Below are 15,582 nucleotides of genomic sequence, written 5' to 3'. Positions count from 1 at the left end.
GACATTCAGAGCATTAATACAGCAACTAACCACTGTTTGCTATGTAAAGGTGTGGAGGAGTAAGAGCTTCCTGAGAAGAAAATGAAGTCACGCTACCTCTGTTAGGGAGCGATCACACCGAGATGAAACGCTAGAAACGCGACGCCAGTAAAACCATTGTTCCTATGATACGGCGTGTCTGACCGGTGTTCAAGCGTCTTTTTAGACGCGCGTTTTTAGACACGCATAGATGCTGAAAAGTTAAAATATTTTCAACTTTTTTGAGCGTCAGACGCCAGTAGCTAGCATGCATTGAATAAGCGCTTCCAACGTTTCAAGCATCTTTGAAGCGTCCGCATCTCTAGCGTCTCATTTCTGTGTGATCACCCCCTTGTGTTGTAATCTGAGCTTCTCTGTGGTTTGTTGTGGGAAGCCGGTCCAGCCAAAACTTTCTTCAGCTAAATCACAACAAAACTGTGGTAATTGTCTTTGGCAGTAAAGAAAAGAGGATCGCTGTTAGTAAATACCTCGAGTCACTATCTTTAAAAAGCAAAGACCAAGTCAGAAACCTTGGTGTGTTTCCGCCAGGTTAACATCGTTAGCTCTGTTAGCACTGTTGCTGCTGTGAAGCGCTGTTTGGCTGAATCCAAATGTCCACCCTCTGGACTTACAGACTGAACCCTCGCTTCAGTTGTACGTAGTGTGACGTATTTACCGTCATCACATAAAGTCTGCAGGGACAGAGACTGTTGTACTCGTTGCTGTGGAAACGTTCAACTATCACTGCTGTTATATTATGTCATATACGTTGATGAATAGTTCCTACTCATCTGTTCCTTCAGATAACAAGATATAAATCACATGCAGAGCCTTTTTTGTGACTGAACAAAAATGTATGTGTATTAATACATCTCTATATAACAAGCTAGGCATGTTCAAAAACAGAATGTTTGTAATAAGGACAGGACTATAACTCAATAAATTGGGTATTACTCACATTAGAAACCTTCTGTTGTTGTTTTCCGACTAATTTTTTAGCCTATTTCACTGCACAGCCTGATAGGCCGCAATAATGAAAAACATTTTCAGTCCCTCTGTATCATGGTGTGGTTGAATATTATTTCTGGCCTAACTATCAATAACTATTTTACACATCCATATTTCCTTGTGGGCAGCTGGAAAACCCACAATGTCACGTCCGTATTGCAATGAATTGTGGGTTGATAAATCTGTGAAGTCTGCTGAAGTCCGCACCCCAAGAAGACTCTTTAAAAGTCTGCAGAAAGTTCACTTGAGGCCCCTTGTAGACTGGATGAACTGTAGCTTTGACAGCCCTAAGCACTCCCAGACTTCCGGGGAACACGCCCGCAAAGTCTGCGAGTCTGCAAGTGCGGTCAAGTGCAGTCATTTGGATTCAGCCTTTATGGAGTTTGTGGCATTTGCTTCAAGTTGGCTCGGCCACCTCCATGTTGAGAACCGTGTCCACACAACTCGTGCAGTCTGACTTTGGCACGGAGCCCCTTGAAGTTGATGCAGATACTTGAGACTATGAGTGTGAGCCATCTGAGGAGTGCCCGAGTGGGAGCCAAAGGGTTAAGGTTAGATGACAGAAAGAGAGTAGAAGTAGGAAAGAGAAATTTTATTCTTTCTACTTTTTAAATATCTTTTGTCCAGTGTTGTGTTTTGCTGGTGGCAGTTATCAGTTTGGGTGCTTGATACCTCAAAAGTCACCTGAAGATCATCAGGGAAATCCCCATCGTCAGTGTTGATATTTCACCACTAAGGATGCGACAAACAACTGTCACCTCTAAAATGTGTCTTCCCGTCTGAAGGACCCCCTGCTGTTCCCACCACATGTCACAGCGGTGCTATAAACATCTAAAGTCAGGCCTTCACGCTGTGTCACTAATCCCCTGGACTGAAAGAGAAGAGGCACATAGTCCCCTGCTGGCCTTAATCTTGTGATGACTTTATATAAACTCACCTCAGATTGAGGTTGGTTAAGCGGTTACCACATCAGCTTCACTCTCAGCACGGCGCTTCTCAGAAAACCGCCTATGTTCGTCCTCGCATCTCAGTTTCCAGCATCCGGTTAGCTGAGTTAAAACCAGCCGGTTGATAGCTAATCCGCTCTAAAGAGACTTAGTGTGCCGCAGGCCTCGCTGAAGATCAGATCAAATGTAACATGCTGGATGGAAAATCTACTTTCCTGTGTTTATTATCCAAGAAGGGTTCTGATATAACTGCTGCTGACAACATAATCTCACCACACAGTCCTTTCAGTCGCTGTTTGCTCTGGAGCTTTCTGTCATATTACATGATCTTCATCAGCAAATGGAGATGTTCACATTTTTTATTTTATCATTGAAAGTATTCTCAACATATTTAGAAGCTGTTCAGGAGCTTTTAATCAGGATTTTCGAGGCATTCAGGAAGTGTTCAGACCCTTTCACCTTTTTCACATTTTGTGATGTTGCAGCCTTCTTATAAAGAATTTATCATGAAGAATATACCGAAATATCATCACTGTGTAATCCCTTACAGGCCCAGCTCCTTCAGGCAGTTATGCTTTTCTGTCAGAGCTTCTAACCCATTGGATGATCTCCCATCTGAGATAAGAAACTGTAACATCTGTCACACCTTCAGACAAACTTTGCTTTGCTATGACACCTGAACCCTAGCCAGGTACCTCCCAGTTCTCTCGATCATCTTTGACTGGACACCACCTGCGGTCAGTTCAGTTGACTGGATGATCTGGAGCACCTGCGGTCAGTTCAGTTGACTGGATGATCTGGAGAGGAACACACACCAGTCTGTAAAAAAAAACAAAAAAAAAACAAGACATGAGGTTGAAGGAACTGCCCGCAGAGCTCAGAGACAGCAGTGTGTCGAGGCAAAAATCTGGGGAGGGTTCAATGAAGGTTCCCAAGAGCTCAGTGGCCTCCATGATACATTAATGGAAGAAGTTTGGAACAACCAGGACTCCTCCCAGAACTAGCTGTGTGACCAAACTGAGCAATCAGGGGAGAAGGGTCTTGGTAAAAGAGGTGACCAAGAGGCTGATGGTCCTGTGTGGAGAATCTTCCAGAGGGACAACCATCACTGCAACACTCCACCGATCTGAGACGGCCAGATGAAAGACACAGGAAAGCTGCTTGATGACACCAAGATTGAACCTTTTGACCTCAATTCCAATCATCACATCAGAGAGAAACCAGGCACCGCTCATCACCTGCACAGTATCATCCCAGCAGTGAAGCATTGTCAGCAGCAGGGACTGGTGGGACTGGTCAGGGTTGAGTGGAGAGCTGAATGAAGCGATATCCTCAGTGAAAACCTGATCCAAGGTAAGGCAGCTTTATTTCAATCAGGAGAGACAGGAGTGAGGAATGAAGATCAAATTTAATGCAAAATATAGGTGTACAGATTAACAGATGATTGTGCTGATAAGATTTTAACAAAGTCTTTGGCGCTTAGAAACCACAGGGAGATTATTTGAGATCGTGGGACATCTGAGCAGCAGCAAGATAAATCCCCCCAGTCTAGACACTGGTGATGGTGGCTGATGACTTGGTAGATGAATGATGCAGTGAAATGAGGCTGCATCCAAGGAGACTAGGTGGTAATGGGGAGGTAGAGGGTAGGGGAGAGTGGGGTGATTCGTACCAGTGGGAGAGTTGTGCCACCCCTTGTTTCAAGAAAACCATAATTGGTCATGTGACCTCATATTTTTGTAGAGGCATCCATTTTACTCAGCCTGTGGAGAAAAGAGGCACATGGCACAAGAGGTAAGCAGATTTAAGTCCAAAAACTGTTTTTTGCCTTTCAAAGTGAATTTTTTATGATCATGGATTATTGATTGCTGTGTCTGAACAATTATAGATAAGTTTGAAAACATTTCATACATGAGTTAGTGCTTTAGTAAGCGACAATATGAGGCTAAACTGTTAGCATGATGTTAACTCTAAACTGCTGGATGACACAAGTTTGCTAAAATGGTGGGGATGGGGTGATTTGTGCCAAAAGGCCTGTGTTAAGTTGTGCTAATCACTGATGATTATTATTAACATATTATTCTATTGTAATTGTACATTGTATTATTTTATTTTATCACTAAAATGATGTGACATTTTTAATTTTAGACCAAAAGCCATAATGCCACGCCTTTACAAAAGGAAGACAGACAGGGGTTCAACCCCTCTTATGGAGTCAGACAGAGCAGTGAGAGAGGTGCAACAGGGGAAGACCGTACATCAGGTGGCAAGGGAGATGAAGATCTGTAGGTCTGTAAATAGGCCTTGTTGAAGAAGATTGCAGCTATGGAGCCATCACACACACTCTCTCTCTCTCTCTCTCTCTCTCACACACACACACACTCTCTACTGGCCAGGAGTTGACATTTATGACCTGGAGCCTTCATTTTTAATTTCATTTTGTTAAAGAAATTGTTGAAGAATATTGCAGCATTGACAAGTGGCATGTTGTGTTGTAGCNTACTGGCCAGGAGTTGACATTTATGACCTGGAGCCTTCATTTTTAATTTCATTTTGTTCTTAACATTTTGTTAAAGAAATTGTTGAAGAATATTGCAGCATTGACAAGTGGCATGTTGTGTTGTAGCCTGGTTCTGAGAATTGCAGTTGATTTTGTTCAGGTTTAACTTAATTTTATTCTGAAAATGTTAAACATTATGTAGGCCTACTTAAGATCTTTCATGTATTCGACATGTTATCTTCTGCTAAAATTGGCCTTTGGTGTTATTTAAAAAAGCTTTAATAATTAATTTGGTATTGAATTTGTCTTGCTTTGATACAGCATTACAGTATATGAGATGAAAATGTTCAGTTTTACTTCAATAATCAATGGCACAATTTACCCAACGTATTTTCTCCCAAGGCACAACTCACCCCGCATCAGGGGCAAATCGTGCCACGAGAAAGGAAAGCCATATTTTTTAAACAGTTTATTTAAGATCCAAAGTGGTTGTTCCCAGGGATGCCCAACATCCTGAATATATGTACATATTTTAGTTGGAGGCATTACTGCCATGCCCTCTCTTTCAAGTCACCTCAAATAAAAACTGGCACATCTCACCCCACTCTCCCCTACGCACGGCAGCAGCATGAAACGACTGCGGGCTGAAAAAGAACCATATTTAAAATGAGGAGCAGTGAGATGATAGGCTGACGGAGAAGGTGTGTTGCTGTGCTGTTGGTGAATTGTAGATCAGCTGCAGAAAAGCTGATGACTCAGTTGACAGCCCCGAACACTGACAGCCAGAGGTAGAGTGAGCATGCGTGCGAGGGGTGAATAGTGAGTTGAGGAAGAAAGTTACAGACTAAGCATGATAAGTATCGTCTTCCTGACTGAGCTTCATTTGTATAGCAAACCCAGTCCAAAACCCAAACACACATCTCAGGAGAGACCTTAAAATCCAGGTTTGCAAAGATTGTGTCACACCCAAGAGGACTGGCGGCTGTGATCGCTGCCGAAGGTGCTTCTACTGAGTCCAGAGTCTGAATACTTGTTTTCTCTTTGTCATTATGAGGTGTTGAGAGCTTTTGACTGGTTCTAATACAAGGCTGCAACAAAACAAAAAGGGGTCTGAATCAGCAGGATTTAGTTAACATGGCAAACTTTAAATGAATAATATTGCCATACAGACATCACTGCTCTCCTGACCGTCACTATTACCCCGACTCAGCTAAACCAAGAAGAGAACACCTGATTGACAGCCAAAACACTCACTTCCTGTTTCATAACAAGGACTGGAAAACATCCATCATCCCCACATAAACATATTTATCATTGTGTAATCACGATGTCCCGTTTCATAACCGTTTAAAGTATGCATTACACAGTTCATGCAGAATACATTAAGACCATCTGCTGCATCCCAGAACAGAATATTTAATCCCATATTGATCTCAACTGTAAACCATGAATGTAATGGAGGGGATCAGTTACTTTAAACCTTTAAAGTGGGTTGATACAGACTTTTCGTCCTTGAAACACATTAAATAACACAAAGAAACTCAAGTCGATAGTTGATCATCCTGGATTTATTTTACGAAACAACACAAATGCAAACACACCTGAAAACTCACATTCGTTCTCACACGCAAAACTCAACGAGGACAGCATCACTACTTGTCCTTCTCTTTCTGCTCTTTCTCTTTCTTGTCTTTCTCGGCTTTGGCCTCCTCGGCTTCGTGCTTCTTGATCAGCTCCTCGACCTCCTTCAGCTTCAGCACTTTGATGCAGGTCTTTCCGTTCTCGCGGGTCAGAGTGGCGATCTCCACTGAAACAAACACACAGAGACAGACGGTGAGGAACCAGCTTGGGATGTGTCATCTGTCACATATCAAGCATATCTATAAGCACCATGTGTTTTTCAGTTTGAGGCGGTATGAAATGTTGGAACGAGGTCACATCAAATGCCACAAAACATGCTGATAAGGTGTAATCCCCCGTCTCGCTGTCAAATGGCCCGCCCATCAATCACACATCTTCAAGCATAAACAAGCTTCATCTGGGACGAACAAGCTTGTTTTTAGAGAAGCTAACATAACGACAGCTTCCTGTAACAGCTCATTTTGTTTACAGCAGTCTCATTAATGTCTGTCAGCTGATCGATCATGATTTATTGATACTGAAACAGGACGTGAGGATTTTTTGTTAAAGTAATATTGATTGTTTTGTTGTTTTTCAGCAACTTGAAGTTTGTGGAATACGCTGTAAAAACAACATTGACATATTATTACCTAATCAAGTTATTACAATGACCTTGTTAGCAGACAGTTGCCTATTTGCATATCCAGCAGACACAGAGCGATGTTTGCATTCGCTTGGAGTCATGCAATCTGATGAATTTAAGTCTAATATTGACTTTCAGCTCTGTTTTTTAGTCTCCATCAGCCCCCGTAGGAAATATCTTTTACTGTGTTCACCCGCTGGTCTTTAACTGTGTTTGTCTGCTGTAAACAGTAAAGTTGAGGCGGTCAAATCAAAACAATGAGCTGAAAGACACCAAGAAACTTTGCAGCAGAGTCTGTGATGTTTCCCTGTTGAGCTGCACCCTTACGGGAATAGTTCAGATTATTTGAAGTGAGGCTGTATGAGATACGTATCCGTAGTCAGTGTATTACGTACAGTAAATGTCAGTCGGCACACTCCCAGTTTGGAGAAGCAGGCAGGAGTACCACCACAAAAGCTAAGCAATGTACTGCTGTGGAGGGGTCAGTAACAAAATGTATTTTAGCCACCTAAAAAAGTCACGATCAGTTTAAGTGTACACTATATATTTAGAAAACTTTCACTGTCACCTTACCATCAGACAGCGACTTCCGCTGAGAAACCTGTTGACAGCTTCAGTTCCTCATCTGCGCGCTTGTCAAAGCCCCCAGACTGCATTTACATAATCAGTAGTTTTAGCTCCCTGCACACAGGAGCTGCTTTGATTGGTTAGTTTGTGTTATTGTGCAACTCTGGTGTTTGAAAGGGTTTGTTCAGAGTCACCACAGTCACACGATAACACAAACTAACTAACTGATTGAAGCAGCAGTAGACCACCAGCTCCTGTGTCCAGCAAGCTAACGTTACTGCTTTTGTAAATTGTAAATTCAGCGATGTTAAATCACTGGTTTTCCTCAGTGGAGTCTGGCTTTAAAAGAGCGATATATCGGCTTCAGTTACCTGTTGGAAATCGCTGTCTGACGGCAAGATTAAGTGGTGAAAATATTCTAAATGTACACTTATTACTATTGATGTTTATCAGGTGGCTAAAATATGTTTTGTTGCAGCCGCCCTGTACACGGCTTAGTTTCCCTTTCAACTCCTGCCATCTTCTGTATGTGATGCACTGAGGCAGCAGTAGCTCAGCCCATGGGGACTTGGGTTGGGAACCAGTGGGTCACTGGTTCAAGTCCCTGTCTGGAGCATTGAGTGTGGACTGGTAGCTGGAGAGGTGCCAGTTCGCCTGAGGCGCCTGTCCAAGGCAGCCTCACTGTGACGTCTCTTCATTTAATGCATGTATAGGTGCTGTTTGTGCGTGTGTGTGTGTGTGTGTATATTTTGGGCCTGTGTGTGTAAGATGACAGACTAAAAAAATTGAATTTCCTCTCAGGGATTAAGAAAGTATATCTTCCTCTGTAACCCCACTTCAAAAGACCCAAACTATTCTTTTAAAGTTACAGTTATTAAATCTATTTTATCTTTATCTCGAGTGTTACATTAATTTGCTGTAAACAAGCTACGCTTTTTCCAAATTGTCTGTCTGTTTGTGCATCTCTCTCACTGCAAATCTGCACCTTTCTCTGCAGACAGCTTGCTGACGTCCATGGTCTTATTGAGGACTTTGATGGCGAGGGCGAGGGCTGTGGAAAGTGTCATCTCTCCCTCCTTGAAGTCCTGCTTCAGCATGGAGACAGCCGCCTGGGAGCGAGCAAAGAAAACAAAGAGAGACAGAGTAAGAATCACTCCAAAACACCATCCTTCTTGTTAGGGCTGCAGAATTTACGTAGGAGGACGTGCAAAACTTGTCTTCCCATCTGTTTTCAATTGTGAAGATAGCATTTAAAACCTCGGTTCAGTCTCTGCTCTCAGACGACCACCTGCTGCCAGATCTCATATCTGCTCCCGAACGGCTCACTGTGTGCAGCACAACACTACCACTGTCCGGATCAGGTGTGTGTTTCCTCACTGGAGACACCCAAACAAAACATGCATGCACTCAGGGTACCGAAAGGCCTCTTTGTGGACAAAAGTGTTCCCACAATGCTCTGAGGAGGCTCCGTTACCCACAATGCTTTGTGTGCAGCTCTTTGGAGGACCACTGAGATTAGCAGAGCCACAGTGAATCAGGACTTACACAATTAGCTGCCCCCAGAGTCAGCACTAAGTAGGCCATGACTGTTTATTGTAAGCGTCCGGTTCTTTTCATGGACACAGTGTTTAAAAAAACAAACTCTGTGCAGTGGCGCCCTCCAGTGTCACTGTGTGGAACAGCAGCTTGTTTGACCACATCTGCACAGCAATCAAATCTAATTATTCAGACTCCACACGTGTTGGTTTTAAATAATTTAATACTGCTGAGAGACTTACAGCACTGTTGTTCCCGATGCACGTGGCCTTCCAGCCTCCGTAGTTTCCACTGGGGTCACTCTGGTAGAGCTGGAAGCCATAGTGTTTATCCCAGCCCATGTAGAGCAGCGAGACTCCAAAGGGACGCTTTCCTGTGAGAAGAAACACACACACATACGGTGACGTCATCATACTGATTCAACTGAAGTGCCTCCGGTGTTCCTAACTTTGATTTTTTGTAACAAAGAGTGTAGCGTACAAAGAGAGTACTCCACAATTATTTATGTACAATCAAACTGATTTTAATTCCATTTATTTGTAGTTTTAGAATCCCATATAATTGTATTAACTTCTATTATTCAGAACTCCTATTTGAGTTTAAATGATGGTTGGGTGCTCGACACTTTTGAAGACTGTCGCTCAAAAGAAATGACGCATTTTCAACAAATCAAAGTGTTGCTCAACACTTACCTTTCATGTCACACACCTTGAGAAATCTGTTACGTCGCAGACATCGTCGTTTTTTGTTGCGCAATGTAACTGGGTAGTGTTACTAACACCGCCATGGAGATAGTCGCTTTCAAACCACACCAATTATGAGCTGCATTCAGCATCTCTGTCTACAGAAGCAGCCGTCTGTCAGCAGCAGCTGCCTTCACCAGGCTGACTGACAGCAGACATTTACTGATCCAAATTATGTTTCATGTCAGCTCCACCTGAAGAAATCAACAGTGTTTCTATCAATTGATTCACCAATTTTATTCAGGTGACACTATGGTGCAGTGGTTAGCATTGTCGCCTCACGGCAAGAGGTTTCTGGTTTGAACCCCGGGATGAGGGAGCCCTTTGGTGCCAAAGACATGCAGGTTAACTGGTGACTCTAAATTGTCCGTAGGTGTGAATGTGAGTGTGAATGGTTGTCTGTCTCTATGTGTCAGCCCTGTGATAGTCTGGTGACCTGTCCAGGGTGTACCCTGCCTCTCACCCAATGTCAGCTGGGATAGGCTCCAGCCAGCCCTTGCGACCTCTTACAGGATAAGTGGTTACGGAAAATGAATGAATGAATGAATGATGATTTTATGTGCCAACCCACTGTAGCAAGTGAGGGAAATCTGCCACTCACAGACAGACACGGTTAATAAATTAAAAACGCATATACAGCTGGATATTTATGTGATTTAAACAGCTGTCTGTGCAGATTACACTTCACTAAATGCACTAGTGATAGTCGTCAGTTTGTAAAGAAACACAGGAGGTCTCTGGTTACCATGTCGACTGAAGCATAAATATGAAATGATACGTGACTGTTTAATTTCTTTTGGGCAACACTTTTTAAGTGTTCATCACCCTACCATAAATTTAAGCTTGAGACAATGATGCAAAAAGACAGATACGCATTCAAAAGAGCTGAAAAAAGGTGTTAAAGGAAAATCACTGTATTTTTAAACCTTGTTCTTATTGTCATGATTGTGACTGTAGGTCATGCTAACTTTGTGCTCGCCACCTCGAATGTGAGGATTCAGGAAAGACACAGACATAATGCATACTGGGGCAAGCAGCACGAAACTAAGAAATAAACGTACATTTTACATTAATCATTTCAAATGCATGTGTCTGAGTCCAACCAAAAGTGCAGAAATTAGACAGCTAGTGATTTACAAGTTGAAGACCAATGAGGAAAAAATAAAGAGTGAAAAGCTAGGCCAAATACTCCAACTGAAAGAAAAGAAAACACTTCATTTGGCCACTGTATAGATCATCTTTAAAGCTGTAAACTCTGCATGTAGATGAGACACTCGTCTCTTGCTAAGACAGAACTGTACAGTGCTGCTTTGTACCTCCAAACTGGGTGTAGGCCTGTTTGATGTCACACAAAGCCGTGACCAGCTGCTCGCAGGGGATTGGCTCCTGGTACTGCAGCAGGTACCTGCGACCGCAACACAGTTTATCACATTTATATATTTGTGTTTTCTCCCACTAGAACCATTTGGCTGCAGCAGAAATGAAGTGTTCCTAACCGGAGCTTACCTCTGTGCTATAAGCCTCAGCTCATTGGTCAGTACGTTGGCATCTGATGTGATTCCTGCCACGCTGCACGCCATGTCTCTGCAAGAACAAGGGAAGATGTAAAGAAATATGTCACAGTAGGTTCAAAGTCACAAACGACTCACTGTCCTGAAACTACAAACATTTGCACACTGCCAATCAATTGCCTCACAAGCTAGTAGAGTAGAAGTAACTCACTCGTTCAGCTTATAGATTTTCTCTGAGAAAAACACTTCATCTAGCAGCTTGTGAATGTTCCTCCTCTCAGCAGCCAGCAGCACTCCGTCATTGGCTAAAATCCCCAGACAGGTGCCAGCATGACCGATGGCTTCCATGGCGTACTCAACCTGATACAGACGCCCTGAAAATTATACACAGAGCTGTCAAGATGAGGACACAAGCACGGGGCACTGAAAGGCAAGAAATAAAACACACAGTACACAACTTGAGGCCTCATCAGCTACAATAATTGAGAGTTCTTACCCTCTGGTGAGAAGATGGTTGTTCTTGAATCATATCGACGAGACTAAAAAGAAACAGAAAACACATGAAGACTTCTTGGAACTTAACATAAATTTGAAATAAAGACCACAGAGCTACAAGTAATTTAATTATTTTGTTGGCCTACTCCAGGAACAATACATAAGCTTTCTTTTATAGACATCTTATTAACACCTTCAGCTAGAAAATGTGGCGTTAACCCCAAACAGGTCTGTTAGGTTTTCTCACTGTGACCATTTACTCCACTAAAGTTTGTTTTTTGTTCAGTTTCTTGTGGCTGTAAATGAAGCAGCTGCATGCTGTCCAGAATATGATTAAATTTGCTTGTTGATGAAATGCTCACTGAACATTTACAGTGGCATGCAAACACCTTAATTAGTTTGCTGGGGCTATGGCTTGTTCACAGCCATCACTAGGAAAGGCCATGTGATGCAAATTTCAAAGCTTCATTATAGCTGCTGCGCAGCGATGGGTCGGGTCCGGGCATTTTTAGGCAATTCTGAGCAACAAGCAGAATAATTGGAAGACATTTAGGAATTTAGCAACACAATCTGCCTTTTGCATCAGCTGAGGCTTGAACTCACAACCTGTGAGGCTAAGAATCAATCTCTATCTCACTGAGCTAATTAGTCATTGACAATTCATGTGTAGCTTCACAAATTGACTAAACCAGACGTGCAGGTTTAGCAGCCGTCCATGCATGGAAAAGCAGATTTCAAACCACTGTAAAAAATTCAGTTATCGAAACAAAAATCTGAAAATACACATATTGCATCTAGACAGCATGGAGATGTTGGTAATTTGTTTGTAACAATGATTGATTTGCTCCATAAGTGAAAAACTGATGTTTAAAATTGCCATTTTTACATTGACTCCAATTGTTCACATTAGAGCAAAATTCAAAATGCTGTCAAAAATTCAGTTTTTGAGATAAAATTCTGAAATTTGCCACACATCATCTACCATGACTCTAGAATTTTGTCATTTTTTTCATGAACATTGAAGATTTATTTAGCAAGAATTTGCATGTATATGTTTACAGTACCGTTTACAGTCAAACATTTTGATGCACTGTAGGCTCAATTTTTGATAAATCAAAAATCTGAGAAACATAGTTTTTGTAGGACAGTCTGAAGATGCTCTGTAGCAAGTTTGGTGTCAATTGAGCAAAAATTGTGGGAGGAGATAGGTTTAAGAAGTTTTACAGTTTTTGAAAAAAACAGAGTGATGAACTTCATAATTTTTAATAGGTTTAAATGTACAAAAGTTTCTTCAGTATTGGGGCTACAGTTTGATGAAAGTTGTGAAGTTGTAGCACGTATGGTTGATTTGTTATGAATTTTCAAAGTTTTGAACTTTAGACGCTTGCTGTAGCGCCACCATCAGGACTATTGGCTTGAGTTTACAGCTGAGGATATCTGGCATGAGACTGGACCTTTGTGCAAAGTTTGGTGAGTTTTCACCCATGGGAAGTATGATTTCCTCGGAAGAAGAAGAAGAAAGAAGAAAGAAGAAGAATACCTAGGATTACAATAGTGTCCTGGCAGCTACACTAATAAATACTGACTCCTGAAACCTTGTCCCAACAATCAGCAGCCATGGGCTCCTCTAGACAGCTGCCTAGCACTCTGAAAACTAAAATAATTGAGGCCCACAAATCAGAGGAAATCTGACTGATATATTGCTTATAATGTACAACGCCCAGGCTCTATTATAAGACCATGGAGAGCATCTGAAGGCAGACCTCTGAGGTCATCAGCAGTTATAGCTTCAGCCTAAACTACCTCTCCTGTCATGAAGCTGAGAGGCTGCAGAGATGATTTGTATTCATCTCACAACTTAAAGTAGAGAGAGAAAGAAGCTGAGCAGCACATCAGCAATACAAATCAACAGAAAACATTAGCGTTAACTCACCATTTTTGCAGACTGCAGTCAAACTCTCCCACTGTTGAAAACAAACATAAAGTTCCCCTTATTCTTTAATAAATAGCGGTGAAGTTTATCCGAGCTAACCAGCTAGCTAAGCGTTAAAACACTATGTTACATACAGAATCGCTTACTAATCTGCGGCTGATTGTGAAAGTGAAAGAGACAAAACTCAGACTCGTTAACGTCTTTCATGTCCAAAAGGTAACAAACTGGCACTAAACGCTGACTGAGGGTTGTATGAAACTCCATTAGTAGTTCATGTTATCGATGTTTAGCGTTGCGCTCCAGAAAAAGCTCGTATTTAGCTAAACTGTCGACACAGATGGAGATGAATCAACAAAATTGTTAGCTAGCCACCGCTGCTGCTGATGCTTTCACACTCAGCTAGCGACTCAGTCTTTATGTAAATATATTTCACATACGTACCAAGATATAATACGTTAATGTAACATCAGATAAGTGGTTTGAATATTATTTTATTTGGTAAAAAATTAAATGCTTACCACTTACAGGGCTGTCTACAGGGCGCGTGTTGATGACATCACAGGAAGGCGTGGTGTCGACAACAAGGCGCGCCTCTTCTTTATTCATTTATTTATTTATTCATTTATATCTCAATGAACAAGCATAAGCATGTGAAGATGGCTGATAACAGTGTAGAACAATTTGAAAGGTGCTATATTTTACAGACATTAACAATAGGCTACAGTTTTCAGTTATGTTTTGACTTGATAATTGACTGACTCACAATTAATTCATGATGACTTTTAACTTGTCACCTATAAAGAATTAGCATGTTTGAAATAAATTCTGTAAGCTATGCCCAAAATCAATAACAACAACAACAACAACAACAACAAGTAGAAGAAGAAACTTTGTTTATACAGTGCTTATCAAAAACAAAATGAAAGATACTGATTAAAAAAAATAAAAACAGAGTTAAACAACAAGTAAGTTAAAAACAGGGCTAGAGAAATCGTTTAAAATTCCAACCTAACATATCCGCCTGAGACCTGAACTTTTGTTTGGTTTGCTTTTTTAAATTCTTCTAGCTATTTGGGATCAGTAGGACCCGATAAGTATAAAAAAGCGAAACACTGTTAACAATAATTAAGTCCCAATGTCCTCTAGCAAGACAATACTAAAGTCCCACCATCTTCAAACAAGTACTTCCTAATTTAATGTGGCTTGCTACTGTTGCTAAAATTGGTCAAATGTGTTGCCATATCAAACTACAGACAATATTAATCACAAATAAATAAGGTTCAACCATAAAATGTGATCAGGTTTTGTACCTTGTCCACTTTTGTGTCGGGATCAGCTGCAGACTGACTTGGCAGAGATGGCTGCCATCTTGTTTTTACATGGATTAGTGTATTGTGCTCTTACTACCACTAGATGACACAAAAAAGTGTCCACAAAGGAGGACAACAGGTCTAAGTTAAGTAGAATGAAGTATACGGTCAAGTAAACCCAAAATGTGATGTCACACATGGTCTCAGGAGGATATACCATATTATTTAACTCTGAGCTAATCTCCTCAGTAGATCATTTTTTAAAGTTTGGGACATTGGACTTACATTGTCATCTTCCATATTGCAGGGTTTTCTAAATCAGCTTAGCCAATCTCTGTACATTCCCTGTAAATCAGTCTTCCTGTAACCTTGTTATTTGTCTATACAGCCTATTTGTTTGTTTAATGCTGCTTTTATGTTGTTGCAGGAGGTGATGAATGTTGGGGATGAATATGATGCCCACTATTTTTATTCTTGTTATTCTTATTTACTTATTTTAGCCACTTGTTTTATTTTTCATGTCATGTCTGAGCTGCTTTGTTCTGTGTTGTATATAAAAAATGTAATAAATAATTCTTAGAAAATAAAGAGCTACTGTTAATTTAAAAAAACAACAACATTGAATTCTTTGTGCAGAAATCTTAAGATAAACTTTAGCATATATATCTGCTAGTAAGAAGGACTGTGGATTCTCTTGTATTAGAAATGTGTTAGGAATAATTGCCAGTATGAGTAAAAGGAATGGTTCAGG

At 41.2% G+C, this 15,582-nt stretch overlaps 1 protein-coding gene across 2 annotated transcripts; it reads right to left on the bottom strand.

Moving 5' to 3' along the window:
• Positions 1-6,021: 6,021 nt before the first annotated feature.
• On the bottom strand, positions 6,022-14,123 carry psma4 (proteasome 20S subunit alpha 4). 2 transcript variants are annotated; one of them, XM_050072617.1, is made up of 9 exons: positions 14,040-14,123; positions 13,522-13,552; positions 11,590-11,632; positions 11,305-11,467; positions 11,089-11,166; positions 10,899-10,987; positions 9,082-9,212; positions 8,289-8,412; positions 6,022-6,280 (listed from the first exon to the last, which is right to left on the bottom strand). In XM_050072617.1, exons 2-9 carry the CDS (start codon positions 13,522-13,524, stop codon positions 6,126-6,128), a joined length of 786 nt encoding a protein of 261 aa, XP_049928574.1. In that variant the 5' UTR covers positions 13,525-13,552; positions 14,040-14,123; the 3' UTR covers positions 6,022-6,125. The 2 variants fall into 2 exon arrangements, with proteins under 2 accessions (XP_049928574.1, XP_049928575.1); XM_050072618.1 differs by having other exon boundaries at positions 14,047-14,078.
• Positions 14,124-15,582: the final 1,459 nt, after the last annotated feature.

This window comes from Epinephelus moara, chromosome 20 (assembly GCF_006386435.1).
Source record: "Epinephelus moara isolate mb chromosome 20, YSFRI_EMoa_1.0, whole genome shotgun sequence".
Taxonomy (NCBI): Eukaryota; Metazoa; Chordata; class Actinopteri; order Perciformes; family Serranidae; genus Epinephelus; species Epinephelus moara.
Note: the sequence above shows the minus strand (reverse complement) of the source record. Positions and strands in the feature narration are given on the sequence as shown.

Bases quoted from the DNA above. Each gene is read 5' to 3' on its own strand.
- psma4 (XM_050072617.1), bottom strand. The intron at 11,468-11,589 runs GTAAGAACTCTC...TATAATTTTCAG, and splicing joins AACCATCTTCTCACCAGAGG to GGCGTCTGTATCAGGTTGAG. The intron at 10,988-11,088 runs GTAAGCTCCGGT...TTGCGGTCGCAG, and splicing joins CTGAGGCTTATAGCACAGAG to GTACCTGCTGCAGTACCAGG.